Source organism: Microtus pennsylvanicus, chromosome 2 (genome assembly GCF_037038515.1).
Source record: "Microtus pennsylvanicus isolate mMicPen1 chromosome 2, mMicPen1.hap1, whole genome shotgun sequence".
Classification (NCBI taxonomy): domain Eukaryota; kingdom Metazoa; phylum Chordata; class Mammalia; order Rodentia; family Cricetidae; genus Microtus; species Microtus pennsylvanicus.
This window is the reverse complement of record NC_134580.1, coordinates 30068979-30085342: the sequence shown is the minus strand read 5'-3', so window position 1 is coordinate 30085342 and position 16364 is coordinate 30068979. Positions and strand designations below refer to the sequence as shown.

The 16364-nt window shown below is 47.0% G+C and overlaps 1 protein-coding gene across 1 annotated transcript; it reads right to left on the bottom strand.

The window, feature by feature from the left end:
- Nucleotides 1-2904: 2904 nt before the first annotated feature.
- LOC142843397 (sperm motility kinase 2B-like) lies at nt 2905-10632 on the bottom strand. The gene is made up of 11 exons (XM_075960698.1): nt 9130-10632; nt 8623-8799; nt 7898-8110; nt 7471-7783; nt 6223-7190; nt 5941-6001; nt 5322-5513; nt 4515-4625; nt 4038-4193; nt 3885-3950; nt 2905-3056 (listed from the first exon to the last, which is right to left on the bottom strand). The coding sequence occupies exons 1-2, from the start codon at nt 10623-10625 to the stop codon at nt 8763-8765; spliced, it is 1533 nt and encodes a 510-aa protein (XP_075816813.1). The 5' UTR covers nt 10626-10632; the 3' UTR covers nt 2905-3056; nt 3885-3950; nt 4038-4193; nt 4515-4625; nt 5322-5513; nt 5941-6001; nt 6223-7190; nt 7471-7783; nt 7898-8110; nt 8623-8762.
- Nucleotides 10633-16364: the final 5732 nt, after the last annotated feature.

Below are 16364 nucleotides of genomic sequence, written 5' to 3'. Positions count from 1 at the left end.
GTATGTAACATGTGTGGTCATGTGTGTGTACATGTACTCAACTAGTGCGTGATGTCTTTACCTCCTTCTCCCTTTTCTTCCCTCAATCAATTATTGATTTTGTTTTTTGTCATTGCTTTGACAGGGTCTTTCTGTAGTCCTGAAACTCCATATATACACTGATCTTGAACCCACAAAGATCTCTTGCTTCTGAGTTCTGGGATTAAAGGCATGTGCTGCCATATTCAAATAATCCTTGTTGTTTTGTTTTGTGGAGCCAGGATCTTACTATACAGTCCAGGCAGGCATGGAACTTGGCATGTAACTCGGGCTGGCTTTGCATTTATAATCCTTCTGTCTGTCTCCCAGCTGGTGAGATTAACGCATAGGGCATCACATGGGTTCTAGGTCCACTTGCTTATTACTCATATAACCCAGGCTAGCCTCCAACTGGGAAATGTTGAGCCAAGGTTGGCCTGAGAGTTCTGATCCTTCTCCTTCAACTTAGAAGAATCAGAAGTTCAAGGTCTAAGTAGAGTAAGGATCATGTCTAAGTGCTGGGATTAAAGCTATGTGTTGCCATGCCCAGCTTGGTACTTTTTCCTTTTATCATCATTTCATTATGTGCTTATTTATGAGTGAATATTCATGGCATGGAGCATATGTGGAAGCCAGAGGACAACCCAAGGGAGTCTGTTCTCACCCCCCACAATGGAGGTCTAGAGGACTGAACTCATCAGGCTTGGTAGCAAGCGCCTTCCCCCACTGAGCTCTTCAAAGTTTCTATATAAAGCCGGATGTGGTAGCACATGGGTGCAATCCTACCACTCAAGAGACAGTGTGTCACTATCTTGTATGGTCTAAATTTGGGGCTTTTTTATTTTATTTTATCTATCTATGTGTTTTTGCTTTTTCAAGACATGGTATCTAAGTAGTGATGGAAGCAGTTAGGACTCACTCTGTAGACCAGGCTGGCCTTGAACTCACAGAAATCTGCCTGCCTCTGCCTACCTCCCAAGTCCTTGTGCAACCACCGCCGAGTTATACAATCCAGTTTTAAAACACTTTCTTATTGAGAAGCAACTTCAGACTTTGCAAAGGTTGGAAAGAGGGGCGTGGGAGAAGCCTCGGTCAGTAAAATGCCTGCTGTGTAAGCATGAAGACTGGAGTTCAGATTCCTTCCATCATGTAAAAGCTGGGGACAGTTGGGACAGGCAGATCCCTGAAGCTCCTCCCCAGCAGCCTAGCCAGTCAATGAGCTCCAGGTTCAGTGAGAGTCCTTGTGTCAAATGTAAGCTGTGGAGAGAAGAAGAAGACACCCAAAAGATTCCTTCACTCTCATACACGCATGACCACCCGTGCACACAAACATACACACAAGCTAGGCTGCTGCCACATGTCTGAACTCAAAATACTGAGGAAATGGACACAAGAAAATCAAAACCAGCCTCATTCCATAGTGAGATCAAGGCCAGCCTTGACAACATGAAATTCCAAAAAACAAACAAACAAAAAAACCAAAAACACCTGAAAGGCAGAAAACGAAGCACTGTATATTTGGGTGTTGGTGGCACATGCCTTTAATCCCAGCACTCAGGAAGCGGAAGACCAGCCGGGTCTACAAGAACTAGTTCTAGGACTGCCACCAAAGCTACACAGAAACCTTCTCTCAACATACCAAGATGAAGATGAAGAAGAAGAAGAAGAAGGAGGAGGAGGAGGAGGAGGAGGAGGAGGAGGAGACAAAGACGATGAAGAAGAAGAAGAAGCTCTGTATGTACATTTACATTTCCCTAAACATTTACATTTCTAATCACTTATTTTGTATTCCCTGAAACATTCAAACATACGTTATAGACATGGTTCTCCTTGACAGGAATATTGTCTGCAGAGCAGTTTATCAGCCCAATGGCCACAAAGACCGCTCTTACCCTGTAGTTTCTGCTCTGCTGGGGCTCAAACCCAGGGCTGTGGGCATGCAACACAAGCATTCTGCTGTGGAATTCCACCTCCGGCTTTTGTTTTGGGACGGGCTCTTAGGCTGCCATTGAATTTGTGATCCTCCTGCTTGGGCTCCACAGAGCTGGGATTATAGGTATTTATAACTGGCTAGTGCTTTCCTGTTGCTCTGAGAGTCCAAGGGATCATCAGGAAAGGCATGAAAAGGTCTTTCTTCGTAGACCTCCTCTCCAAATCACAGAGATCCACCTGCCTCTGCCTCTCGAGTGCTGGGATTAAAGACATGCATCACCCCTACCCGGCTCTTTCTTTTATGTGGAGACAGAAAAATCTCATAAATCCTAGACTTGTTGAGCTTGCTAATTAGCCAAGGATAACGTCCAATAAATCTCTCTCCCTCCACTACTCCAGTACAAGGACTAGAGCGCACACCATCTCACTTGGCAAAAATTTCTCTCTTTTCAATTTACAGGCAGTAACAGCCATCTTTATTTATTTATTTATTTATTTATTTATTTATTTTGGAGACTATGTAGACCTCGCACTCAAGAGAGCTATCTGACACTGCCTCCTGAATGCTGGGAATAAATGGATGCACCCCTATGTCCAGCCTTCCTTTCGGATTTTTTTTTTGAGACTTAATTTTGTAGCAAAAGGTGACTTGGAACTAAAGATTACCCTGGGGCCTGTGGATTAGCTCAGTGGGCATGGTAGTTTGAAAGCGAAATGTCTTCTATAAATTCATGAATGTAAGTGCTCGGTCTCCAATTGGTGGTGAGGTTTCGGGAGATTATGGAACTTGTGGCACAGGAGCCTCTTAGGGGAAGTATGTCACTGTGGGTGGGCTTAGAGAACTTAAAGCCTTGCCCTCTTTACTTACAGATAACTCTCCCTCTCTGCTTCCTGTGTGTTAGAGATGTGATTTCTCAGACAACAGGCCCTGTATCCAAACAACCAAAAGCTAGATCATTTAACAATGTCATTTTATTTCCAACATAGAAACATATATTGCCATGATTGGGGAAGAAGCAGGGGTTAGCTCCAGTAGAATCGATCAAGGTGGCCTTCTTTTCTCCCTAGTGCAGGGTCTTGGCTTCTGAGAGGCGTCTAGTCCCGTGCTGCAGAGAGGTGAGACATCCAGGTGACCCACAGTGCTAACAAAGCTGGGATCAGCTTGTCAGCCCACCAACTCAATTCTACCCAGCAGTAATAAGATACCCAGCGCTTGGCTTGCTGGGCTCTGCAAACCATCTAGCATCCAGAGAGGACCACCCAGTGTTCTCAGCAGCAGCGTCCTGTCTCGTTCTCCTAGGTCTGGCCAGCAGGATGCTCCTGCAGAGGAGGTCAGATCTTCTACCTGCTTCTTCAACTAACTTTGTACTGCTTCCTCTTTTCCCTTTACCTTATTTGTTTTTTTTATAGACCGACTTCTGTGGGTAGCCCAGGATTCCTGGGACAGCAAGTTCTGCAGTTGTAGATCAAGCTGACGTCAGGGAGATCTGCCTGCCTCTGCCTCCCAACTGCTGGGACTAAAGGTCCACAGCGCCCCAGGCTGACCTTGTGTTTCCTTACACTATTTTGACTTAAGTGTGTGCAGATGCACTCACACACTATATGCTTACACTGTGTACGTGTGCAGCGGTGTCCGTAGACACACACACTTGCAAGCTCAAGGTATGTGTGTGTAGCACAGGTGTTCGGTGTCAGATGTCACTTTCGAGTGCCAGGCACATTGTGTTTTAACACAGGCTTTCTCAAGGCCACTGACGTGGAAATGCATCTGCCTCAAAGGTGGCACACACCCACAATCCTGGCATTCAGGAGTCAGAAGCTGGCACATCTCTGTGAGTTCAAGGCCAGCCTGGTCTAGAGAGGAAGGGCCAAACAGAAAAACCCTGTCTCCAAAACAAAAAAATCACAACAACAGAACAAAAACGGAGATTCACCTGTCTCCATCTCCAGGTGCCGGGGTGGCCAGCTTCAGCAAGCCTGCCGGTCCTTTTCCTTGGATTCTGCACATGAACACATACCAAACAAGGTAACTAGACAGCGTACAGACAGACAGTCATTGTCAGGCTTCTTGTGCTTCTGAATCTCACCCAGGGAGTCGATTTCACACTCTTGCTTAGTGCCAATCGTTTCTCTTTATAGATAGCGGGGCCAGGAAGAAGCAGCAATGTAGTTTACGAAATTTCTTCAGGGACAACCCCTGGACAGAACATCTATGACAGCTATTTTGTTCTTTTATTAGGATACTGTAGAAATGGAATGAAGTAAAGAAGGATAGAATCACGTCAGATGGGTACAGAGCAGTGGAAGCTTCCCCCGACCCCACCTCTGAGCACACCCAGTCACCCCAATTTGTGGCAGGAATTGAAGCAGGGACCCCAGCAAACCAGGCTCACTAACACGGAACTGGTACAGAAGTGCCACAAGGGGGCAGCACAACATCAGAGTTTCTGATGTGTGGCAGGGCCAGCAGCCTTCCTGCCTTTCTCATTGGCACAGGTGGGGATCTCCATGTTCCCCAAACCTTCCTGTCAGTGCCTCCCACAGGGCCAGCAGGGAGTACTTACCCAACAGATCCTCAGTGCTGTGCACAAGGATGAACTCAATTGGCTCAGGACAATTCCAGATGTGAGTCACAGGAAATAGCCCTGCACATCTGGATGCCAAATTTCTTCTCTCTGTCAGAAAGATCTTTTGATTCACAAGGAATACGTGGTTGGAATGGGCTGCTATGTCACTGTTTTCTCAGATTGGGGCATTAAGATTTGGGGGTAGGTGCTGTTGGTTTTTCAAAAAGAGTGGCATTCCTCCTAGACGGGCCTCCAACTTTCTGTGTTGGAAGAAGGCCTTGACTCTCTGATCCTCTTGTGTCTTCCCCCCAATACCGGGATTCACGGCATGCTCCACCTGGTTTCATTTTATGCTAAAGAAGCCAGGCCCAGAGCCAGTGTGTATGCTAGGCACAGTGAGCATTAGTCCTTTGTTCACTTTCTGTGTTTTAGACAGAGAGCCACCAAAGCCTAGCCTACTGTTCCTCATGGAGGCCAGGCTGGCCTTGAATTTATGGCTAGTCACTAGACTAAACCTCTAGAGTCCTGGGATTATAGGCATACACCTTCACCCTAGCTCTATCATCTAGTTTTAAGACAAATCCACAAACTCCCTAGAACTGTCTAAATGTGAGGGATAGGAGATTGCCCCAAGGGGTGAGGTGACTAAACCTTCAAGCAGTGGGGGTGAGGCTCCATCTTCCTAGTTTAATCAGCCTGAGGTCGGGACATGGGCTGGTTAGGGCTGGTGACTTCCATTTTGTTTCACGCAGGTGCATAGGGAGTTAGTTGCGGGCGACTCGAGGGCTTCTGGTCAGAACATACCTTCAACGCTGCCTGGATACACAGGGGAGAGTCTGGGGACTCTGAGATGATACATGACTGGGACAGCCTGCTCTTCCTCCCCCACAAAGAACACAGCTCACTAGCTTCAGAAGAAGAGTGGCGTCCAGCTACACCCCTTGTGTGTGCAACTTCTAAAGACTCTCAGTCAGAAAAACAGGTCATCTAGAAAGGCTAAAAGAGAGACAGAGAGAGGGAGAGAGAGAGAGAGAGAGACAGAGAGAGAGAGAGAGAGAGAGAGAGAGAGAGAGAGAGAAAGAGAGAAAGAGAGAAAGAGAGAAAGAGAGGGGAGAGAGAAATCAGGGTCAATGTGTAAGATCTTCAGTTCCATCAGGAGGTATTTCTCAGCTACAGAGAGAAATACCTAGTCTGAGGCTAGCCTGCCTGAGTTCTAGGTGTGACTCAGTTAGGGTAACTCTTCCTCACCAAGCAGAAACATGGGTTTGGTTTTCAGAACCAAAAAACCAGGCTTGGTGTGGAATTCCTGTAATCCCTACATTTGTACGCAGAGGCAGAAGGATTAAAATATGAAGGATATCCATCCCTACATAGATGATTTAAAAAGTAAAACTTCTAAAATACACTGAGACAAGTTACATACCTATACCACCTACACTCAGTTGGCTGAGGGCAGGAGGATCGACGGTCCTTGGCAGCCGGGACTACATACAGTAAACCGGAGTCCAAACAAGAGGAGAGAAAAAGAAAGGATTCTTCATTAGAAGGAACCAATAGATATGCCACTATGGGGTTTAAGAGTCATATGCTTTCGCAAAGAAAATAGACGACCATGAGTACAAGGTACCGACAGTCGGCAGTGAGGGGGAACAGACAAGGACAGGGTTGAAGAACTCTACAAAAGGCAAGTGAGTCTTCCTCCCACCTCTGTTGACGATGCCAGCAAGGTGGCTTCTCCAGCTTGAGGGCTGCCAGTAAGGACCCTGCATCACCACCTCTTGCCATCCAGTTTGCCCTTAACAGTCTTAGAGCCAGAGAGGGGCACATGCCACCCATTGCGGCTGAGGAAAGAAAGTGAGAAAGCAGAGGCTGGCTAGATCCTTTGCAAAGCGGGAGGCCGGGGCTAGACGCAGCTTTTCTAGGCTAGGGTGCTAAACACTGAGTTTGGTCTCAACTAACTTCTGTTGTGTGGGGCTTGGGTGAGGCCTAGAACTCCTGATCAGCATGCATCACCTCCCAGGTACTGAAAACAGACACGTGCCACCGTTCCTGGCTTGCTTGCTTCGTTTTTTAATATTTGCTTTTCAAAACAGGGCTTCTCTGTGTAGCCCTGGCTGTCCTGGAACTCACTCTGTAGACCAGGCTGGGAGGGAACTCGGAGATCCACCCGCCCTTGCCTCCCATGTGCTGCACCATCACGACCTGGCTTTACCCGGCTCCTGACTGTTTCTTGAGACAGACCCTCTGTGTGTAATGCTAGCTTGGTATTCCCTATCTCATGCTGGCCGCGAAGCCTACCATTTCCATGCCTCAGTCTCCTGAGTGCTGACATTAAATCTAATCCCCATCGTTAATGGCTAAGTAATGTTTAAGGCAGGCGAGCGAGGGACGAGGCTCAGATATGGAGTTTGTGCCTAGTATGAATGGGCCCTGGATTTCATCACCAGCATTGTATAATATTGGGCTCGGTAGCTGCCATTGGGAGGTAGAAGCAGAAAGATCCGAGTTTAACTGCTGCATAGGATGGTAAGATTCTCCAAAACAAAGCCAGGCAGTGGTGGCTGTGCTCGCCTTCAGTGCTAGCACTCGGGAGGCAGGTGATTTCAGGGCCAGCCTGGTCTAAAAGAGCTAGTTCCAGGACAGCAGGACAGACTCCAAAGCTACAGAGAAACCCTGTCATGAAAAAGAAACAAACAAACAAACAAATTAAAAATGATTCTCCAAAACAAAAGAACATGTGACACCCACTTGTAGTTCCAGACTCAAGAAACTGAGGCTAGACGATGCTGGGACTTAAGAAACCAGCCTGGGTTGGACAGAATGTGGCTGATTCCCCGAGTTATTAGAAATGCTGTCTACAGTTCTAGGTTCACAGTGTGGGGTGGGTTCATTTTCCAGAGTGTGTGTGTGGGGGGGGATACTCCCAGTGGGTGGGGTGAGAGTGACCACTCACCACTGTGGGGCAAAGTCTGGAGGGGCTCGGATAAGCCACACTTCTGTATCTTGAAACCGCAGCGCTCCAAGGAGAAACGAGGGGGATCCGAGTCTGGAGATATCGCCATAAAATTTGGGGGGGCAGGAGAACAGAGTGACACCAGAGGCCGGGGTATCCGCCATCACAACGACCTGCGCTGAATGCTGGGACACATTCTTGAATATAGAAGATACCCAGGATGGTTCTAATGAGGAAGACAGCTGGAGAGATGGACCACCACACCAGTCGCACAGTCTTCTCTGGGTCTCTTGCTGTCACAGTTTGGCAAGGTCTAGGCAGAAAAAACACGAGATGAGATTTTACCAATGTGACTGTGGCATGGATGAGGCAGCTTCCCGGAAGCACACCCCACCCACCTCCAAAAGAAGTGGAAAAGCCTGCTCACCTTTAAAAGGCTGGGAAAAACAGAAGCCTTCTTAAAGAATTTCACTGGCCAGTGCAGATTCAGGCAGACTCAGGCAAGTTGGAGGCAGGAGGCACAGCAGGATGCTGACCCCTCATTAGGTTTTCAGGTTTAACTCTGACACCTACCAGTCCCTCAGTGTGTGGCACATGGTGTTAAGTGCAGGAGCTAGTTGTCACTGATGAGAATGGTGGCCTTGAAGGAACAAGCAGGCAGAGGCAGGAGGTGAGTAGCTGGAAGGCAGAATTGGTGGAGAGGGGGACTCTGCTGCCCTGGGGTCACTCACTCCCCAGCTCAGATTTTCCCAAGCTTTGGGTCTGAGGACTCAAGCAATGGAACCTGCTGGAATTACTTGTGGGGATTCCTGCTAAAGGTTCTTGCGGGAGCCTACCCTCTAGAGGAGTCGGTCCTACAGGGCTGCTTGCAGGACACATTCTCAACCTGGCAACCCAACTTAGGCCAGGCTGACTAGGAATACTCTCCTTGGGGGAGAGAAGTCTCACCCTATGGAGAAGACCGTGTTCTCTGCCAAGAAATGGGGCAAAGGTCAGTCACTACCCAGAGCACCACTTCTGATGTTCCCGCAGGCATGGGGAGAGGGCAAGGCACTATTGTTCCACAAGACAGCCTAGGGCACCTTTGCACCTCAGTCCTCCACACTGAGCTAGACCCTGTGGGAAGCCTACCCTTCCTGCCTGGGATTTTACCTGGAGAGATAGATGTTCTCTGGAGTGGACAGCTCTTCCTCTGCAGGAGGGGCCTGTGGCCAGATGGTGTCCTGGGCATCTGGCATGGGTCCCCAGAGTGGCTGTCTGAATCTCATCCAGACCGATCCCCAACCCGTGGCTCAGAAGCCATGGAGCTGGGGCTCGACCTCTTCGGGGCTTCAGAGAGAAAGGCACAGGAAGGAGACTCTTAGTGACTTCAAAACACACAAGACTTAGTGCACTGCCCAGCAGCGCCCAAGTACCCAACATGTTCCTCCAAGGAATCTTTGCCTCCTTTGGCCTTGCCCCCACCTCTCCCTGCTTGGCTCAGCATCTCTGCTGTCCCCCTGTTGCTCAACAAGCCTGAGGTCACACTTCAGGGGACACCTGGTCTTTCTGAAGGGACAGATTGTTATGCTCACAGTGTGCCATAGTGGACACAGGCATCATTTATCACAAAGGACAGGAGGAAAAGTACAAATCAGATGAAGTGAGAAAGGTGCTCACCTGGTTCTGTGGGTGCCTCTAGGATCCCCTGACTGTGGAGCCTGGTTCTCACGGGAGGCATGGTTACTCTCTGCAGGAGGCAGGCAGCAACATAGGTGTCGGAAGCCATTGACAAGGGTTTTCTTGACCCTCTTCCAGCGGTGACGCCTCTGGTTTTGGGAGGAAGCTGGCCCGGCATCCTGGGGCTGACCATGGCTGATGGCCTCTTCCTGTCTGGTGGTCAGCAGTGTGTCCCCAAGGGAGGAGCCTTTGGGGGTTACACGCAGAGTCGTCCCCAGCGAGCTGCAGAGTTTCTCTGCATCATTTGCAGCCTCATTGTGGTCTGCCCCATGAGGGTGGTACAGAGAGCAGGATGTCTGGGCCCTCGCCGTCAGGCTGCCACACAACCCGATCTTCGATGGAGAGAAACTCTTGCTGCTGTCCGGGCTGCTGCTAATGAGGGAATCAGCCACAGGACAGCGCAGGTGGGATAGGTGGGCAAGGCCTGGCTCCATGGGTGTTGTGGGTTTCACCTGGTGATGGCAGCAGTCTCCCCCGGGGGCCTGGTGATGCAGACTCAGGTATGTGGCCATCGCCTGATCAAATTTTTGGACTTCTAGACACTCAATTATTTCTTCACCTGCCATGGTGCCGACAATGCTAGGGCTCAGGGTGCCTGGGAGACTCTGGATGGATGCCCGTGCCTGGCTGTTCCTGATCATGGGGCGCGTCAGGATTTGACTGATGGTGGGCCTCCTGTTGGGGCCGATCATGAAGATTTCCACGATTACGTTGAAAATATCAAGTGGGACATGATGAGGAACGCTGAAGTTTGCAGCCAAAATTTGCTGCTTCAACCCCATAGAAGAGCTCGCTTGGAACGGAAGGTGCCTGGCCACCATGTAGTAGAGGAGCACGCCTAAGTTCCAAACATCGCTGGCATAGCCATCGTATGGCTCCACTCCGAAGAGTTCCGGGGCACAGTAGGCCAGAGTGCCGCAGAAAGTCTTTAGTTTTGTCCCAGGGACAACTCTGACTGCCAGGCCAAAATCACAGAGCTTGGCATTTCCAGAGGCGTCGATCAAGATGTTATTTGCCTTAATGTCCCTGTGGACGATACAGTTGTCGTGGCAGTACTTCACTGCCTGTACTACCTGTCCAAACAGCCTTCGAGCCTCGCACTCCTGTAAGCCTCCCGGTTTGCGAATCTGACGCAAGAGGTCCCCTTTGGAGGCGTAATCCATTATGAGATAAGTCATGTCCCGTGTCTGCACCTCCCGAAGGAACCTGATTATATGCGGATGAACGAGGGATCTCATTATATCAACCTCATTGTGGTTCGGGGCGCAGTCCCCATTCACATTTGCCAGAATCTTCACAGCCACGTAGCTGACAGTGGGCATGTGAAAGGCCAGTTTGACTGTGGCAAAAGTTCCTCGTCCCAGAGTTGTCAGCATTTGATAGATACTGCTAAATGTCTCCTTGTCACAGTAGAGGGTCTCTCTGACCTCCTCCATGGCCAGGTTCTCGCTGAAACACAACGGGAACTTTAAACAAACAGTTTAAATCACACCAATGAGAATGTTTATCACTATGAATTCCTACATTCCAAAGAGAAAAAGAGTCACAGATATTTCAGGCAACCTAACCAGCTACGTAGTGCTCAGGAAGGGAAGGAAGTACCTTCCAAAGCAGTGGACAGCAGAACATAACACAGGTCAGGTTGGCCGGATTCACCCAGAAACTGAGAGAAGAAAACAAAGGGTCGCAGAAGCTACGAGCCACTGATTGGGAAGAGGAATCATCCTCTTACTTGAGCTGAACACGCATTGAGAGACAAGATACTAATAAAATCATATGCATGAGAAGTTGAGGAGACAACAGACACCCTGAAAACAGAGAGTGTCTAGGTGGGGAGATGGCTCAGGAGGTCAGAAGGTTTACTATTCTGGCAGAGGACCTGTGTTTGGTTCTCAGGACCCAGGCCAAGCGGATCAAGTGACTCCAGTTTAGGAGATCCTACACTTCTGCCCTCTGAGGGCATCCAAACACATGCGTGGACGATCTCAAGGGCAAACACAGACACACACACACACACACATGTATACTACAAACACACATTTGAGGTCGCTTAATGTATACTCACATGTACTATATATAATTTTAAAAAGTGATATGTCTTTTAGATTAATTTTCTTTCTATGACCTGGAAAGGCATAAGACGGCAACAGATCCCCTAGGTTCGGCACTTCAAGAAGTTATGTTGTCATGGGATTGCTGTGAGGCAGACCTGGTCTTCTGCAAGAAGAGTCCATGTTCCTAACTACTGGGCTGTCTCTCCAGGCTAACCCATCTCCCAAAGAAATCTGTTTTTGAAAACCCTGAGAGTCCTTCTCATGGACTGGAAAATGTGGATGGAATTGAGAAACTTCTTGATATAAATCCAAGTAAGAAGACATGATGAAGAACAAGATTGAAATATTTATGAGGAAGGAAACTGCATAGGAAAGCCCAGGAGCAGGCAAACCTACTGATGAATCCTCCCAATCTCTTGAAAACAAATGTCAGTGTTCCTCAATACTCCATAAAATAGAAAGGTCCTTAGTAGTTCCAAACTCATTCATGCCCAAACCAGGAAAACACAATGAAGAATAATAGAGGCTATTTCCATGATGAACATAGATGTAAAGTCCTTAATAATACTACTTAATACTTTTCACCAAATTCACATAAGTCAGGCCATACTTCACGGTTAAAATATGCTCCCAAGGATCCTTGCAAGGATAGCTCTACGCATTTAGCCTGACAACACAACACTGAAACAGAATTAAGGGCAAGAGTGCCACAGTCATACAGAAGGACGGCCACAGAGAAGGATGAAACTGTGGGGCTCTCAAGAACATGGTTGTCACCAGAGAAGATCGCTCTACATGGGAAAAGCCAGTCCTTCAAATGTGTCACTTTTCTTCTCTCATATGTGGAACTTGGGAGCAGGAGGAGGTCCTCAACATAAGAGGAGGCTCCTAGGAATGTGGAGGAGGTCGTGTGAGAAGAAAGCATAGCAGCGTGGGTTAATCACATGATCAAGTGCTCAGAATGCATTAGAGATATTCCTGCGATTGCCAGGACTAAATTGTTCCTATGATATGGTACGCCATAACAAGGAAAGGCTTGAAATGAGAAAAGAGAAACAGACCAAAGAACACATAACAAAAGTAAATGAAGAAGTAAAACTAAAGTCAGAGGTTGTGGGGAGATGAGTTAGTGTTTAACAGCACCTCCTGCTCTTTCAGAGACTCCTGGTTCGAGGCCCAACACACATGGTGCTCACAATCAATTTTTATTCGAGTTCTAGCTAATCTGTCTTCTTCTTTTGTCCTCCACAGGTATGAGGCTCTTGGTACACACAAAGAAAGAAAACAATATACTCATACACATAAAAGAATAATATTAAAAGTTATACCCCAAGATGCACAACTTAAATATGAAAACTACCGGGCTGTGGTGGCACATGCCCTTAATCCCAACACTCAGAAGGCAAAGCAGGTAATCTTTTAGCTTGAGGCCAGCCATATCTACAGACTAAGTTCCAGGAAGGCCATAGCTACACAGAGAATTTCTGTCTTGAATTCTCCTCCCATACACTCACAAAATAAACAGAGTAAAAAAAAACATGAAAAAGTAAGCTCATAAATCAAGCCAGAAAATGAATAAATACACACACAACAACAACAACAACAATCAAAGGCAACAAAGCTGGAGGGAAACTTACTATGTTGGAGTCCAGCAGCTCTTGAAAGTCCAGTAGTCTCTTTCACCAGCACAGAGCTCCAACTACTTTCCACCTCACGAACCCGCTTGCACTGAAAGGAGAGGAGGCAACCTCAGCCAGTGATGTGATGGCACAGGCGCTGGCATTGTGAGGTCAGAGCAAGAAAAGGACAAATGGTGGCTTTTCACAGCTCACGGGTTTTCTTCCCCTTCTGTCACCAAGTACAGAACGGCTGAGTGAAAAAATGAGAACATGAAGGGACTTGGGAGGGGTGGGCAGGAGGCAGTGAGATCAGGGGAATGGGGCTTTTCCCATCTCTCCTCCCGAAGACACAGCTTCTGCCTTGCTCCATTCTCCCTACTACTCCTCTTCCCTCTTCTGTTTCTGTCTCTCTCTGCCTCTCTGCTCCTCTCCTCTTTCCCCTTCCCTCCATATCCACTAAATAAATATCCAAGCTCATTCTGCAAGGCGTGTCTATCCATCTGTCTCAACAAACTGAAATAAAGAAAGAAAAGAAAAGAAAAACAAAAAAACTCAGGGAGTGGAGTGAGCAACAAGTTGACAAGAATTAGCCAAGGAAGAACAAAGTAGCCAGCAATATAGGAAGAGAGGGATGCACAGGATGGTGTAGGCAAGCACTTAGCTATTCGGGGTCTTTTTAGTTTGGGATGAGTGAAGAGATGCTTTTCTTGCTGGGTCTCTGTCCAAATAGGAAAGTAGATTCGTTGCGTCTTGGCCACTCTTAGCTAGCAGGTTATCACCCCAACATCTGAGTCCCAAGTTTTTTTGTGGTTTTTTTTTTTTTGGATTTTTTCGAGACAGGGTTTCTCTGAAGCTTTCGGCTCCCGTCCTGGAACTAGCTCTTGTAGACCAGGCTGGCCTCGAACTCACAGAGATCCGCCTCCCTCTGCCTCCCTAGTGCTGGATTAAAGGCATGCGCCACCATCGCCTGGCTCTGACTCCCAAGTCTTTATTGGTAAATAGAAGAAAAGAGGCTTAGTTAAAACTTACATTTGGTGACTGTGGCCAAGCTGGTACCAGCAGGACCAGAAATCCCGCTAGGCCTCAGCCTATGTGGTGCGGTGTTGAATGTCAGGCCCTGGGGAGAAGAAAGTAATTAAAATACAGGATGATTCAGGTTAGGCCATTAAACTGACAGAAAAGCAAGAAAAGTCTCATAAAAGTGAGCACTTGGCTTTTTTTATTAGTTTGTCAGGGCAGGTTTCTCTGTTTAACAATCATGGCTGTCCTGGAATTCACTCTGTAGACCAGGCTGGCCTCAAAGTCACAGAGGTTCAGCTGCCTCTGCCTATTGATTGCTGGGATTCTAGGCGTGCACCACTGTGGCCGGGCACATGGCAATTATTAAAGCTAGGAAAGTTGAGGCAGAGGACCTGGAGTTCAGGTCAGCTTTGGCTACACAGTGGCCTTGAGGTCAGCCTGTGCTACAGGAGACCCTCTCTTACCAAACAAAAAAGCAAAAGCAAACAGAAGAGCAAGGACTGCTTTTGTCTTGTACATGATTGAGGGCCCCAGTGCTTCAAAAGTAACCTGGGCTGTGAGACACAGGGCATGGACTGATAGAGATATGAATAATTTGCATTTTGTGGATTTTAAGGTCAATTTTGTTATATGTATATGTATTTCTAAATTTGATCAAGGTATTGTGATTGTGTAGTTCATTTAAAAATGTAATGTATACAGGTTGTTAATGGATAATCATCTACAATAGTCAAATTTGTAGTCATGTTAGTTAGATTTTCTAGATATATAGAGATATATTTCAATTAGATAGACATTTTTCATATCTTTCAAAGACTGCAGAATATGGCATTTAATGTTTTAATAACTTAGGGCTTTTCATGACAATGAGACACATCTGCTTCTGGCAGCAACAATCTACTTCAAGAGGAAGATGGGCATCGAAGAGGCTCCTTATGGAGTTTGATAGCCATTTTGGCAAGAAACTGCTCTTGCCTGGACTGTTGCATAAACTGGACTGGACACAAAGAACCCACAGAAGGAGTACTGCTGACTTCCCTAAAGGTGATATGATCTTTCAGGGTTCCTGATTCATGAAAGTTTCTGCGAGACATTCTGCAGGACACAACAGATTGTGACTAACCTGCCTTTGAAATTTCCTGCTTCATGGAAATGGCTCTGGATACTATGGGCCTGTAGGCCGAAGATGGATGCCCCAATGGTACAGAGGAACTTTGGGTGACTGTCCAGGCAGCGAGATGTCTCTGTGATTCCTAGAATTTTGTAAGTTGCTTACTTCTCATTTACTTAGGTAATATTATATCCTTCTGGAGTCTTTGATGGAGTTGAAGAATAGATAGATAGTTATAGTTATAGTTTTCCTTAGTTATGATAAAGAATAAAATAGATATCGTACCTGTAGTTCTTCCTTGATTAATGTTTTGTTATATGTAATCTTACTATGTTAAAGTGAAAGCTTTTCTTTTTTGTTTAAACAGGAAAAGGGAAAATGATGGGTGAGAGTCTTCTGTTTTGTGTTGATTTCATTGGTTAAATGAAATTTAATCTTGGCCCTTTAATAGGACAGAAAATTAGTAAGGCAGGGTACACAGAACAAGATGCTTGGAGGAAGAAGCTGAGTCAAGTAGTTGCCAAGATTCTCCCACTCCAGACATACACAGGTTAAGATATTTCCTGGTAAGCCACCTTGTGGTGTTACACAGATTATTAGAAATGGGTTAGATCAATATGTAAGAGCTAGCCAATAAGAGGCTGGAACTAATGGGCCAGTCAGTGTTTAAAAGAATACAGTTTCTGTGTAATTATTTCAGGCACAGCTAGCCGGGTGGCAGGAAGTGGCCCGCCGCTCCTCATCACAATGGACACAAGTGTGTCATGAGTGTGACATCAACACCTGAGGTGGGAGGGTGGCACTCAGCCTTTTTGTGTTCTTGAAGCTATGCTGCCTTCACCTTACCTAAGTAATCAACAGATTTACCCTTTAAATGGACCTCACAGGACCCACCCAGAACCAGCTATGGGGCATAAGCCAAAGAAACTGGATGGAAGTTTACGAAAGTTCAAGCAGGATGATCCCTGTCAATAGAAAGTTCACACCCCTAAGGCATCATATGTGCACACATTATACACTTAGTTACTGGCTAGCAGCTCTTTGTGAGGACAAGGCCAGCCTGGTCTACAAACCAAGGTCCATAACAGCCAGAGCCACACTGAGAGGCTCCATGTCTGGAAAAATAAAGAAAAGATGAGATGAAAGAATTTTCCTCTAGCCCAGGCTTGTGATAATCAAATAAAGGCAGTCCTTGTCAACAAAATGTCCCCCTGTTTTTCCAAAAGGACAGGTATTTGGGGTGGGTCTCTGGAGTGCTGGGCAGAACATCCCAGCACTAGGTAGTGTTGTTCTAAAGCGTGTTCCTTGAGGTCTCTGGCCAGCAGAACTGATCCTTTGCTTCCAAATGATTATTGCCCCCACTCCGTGACT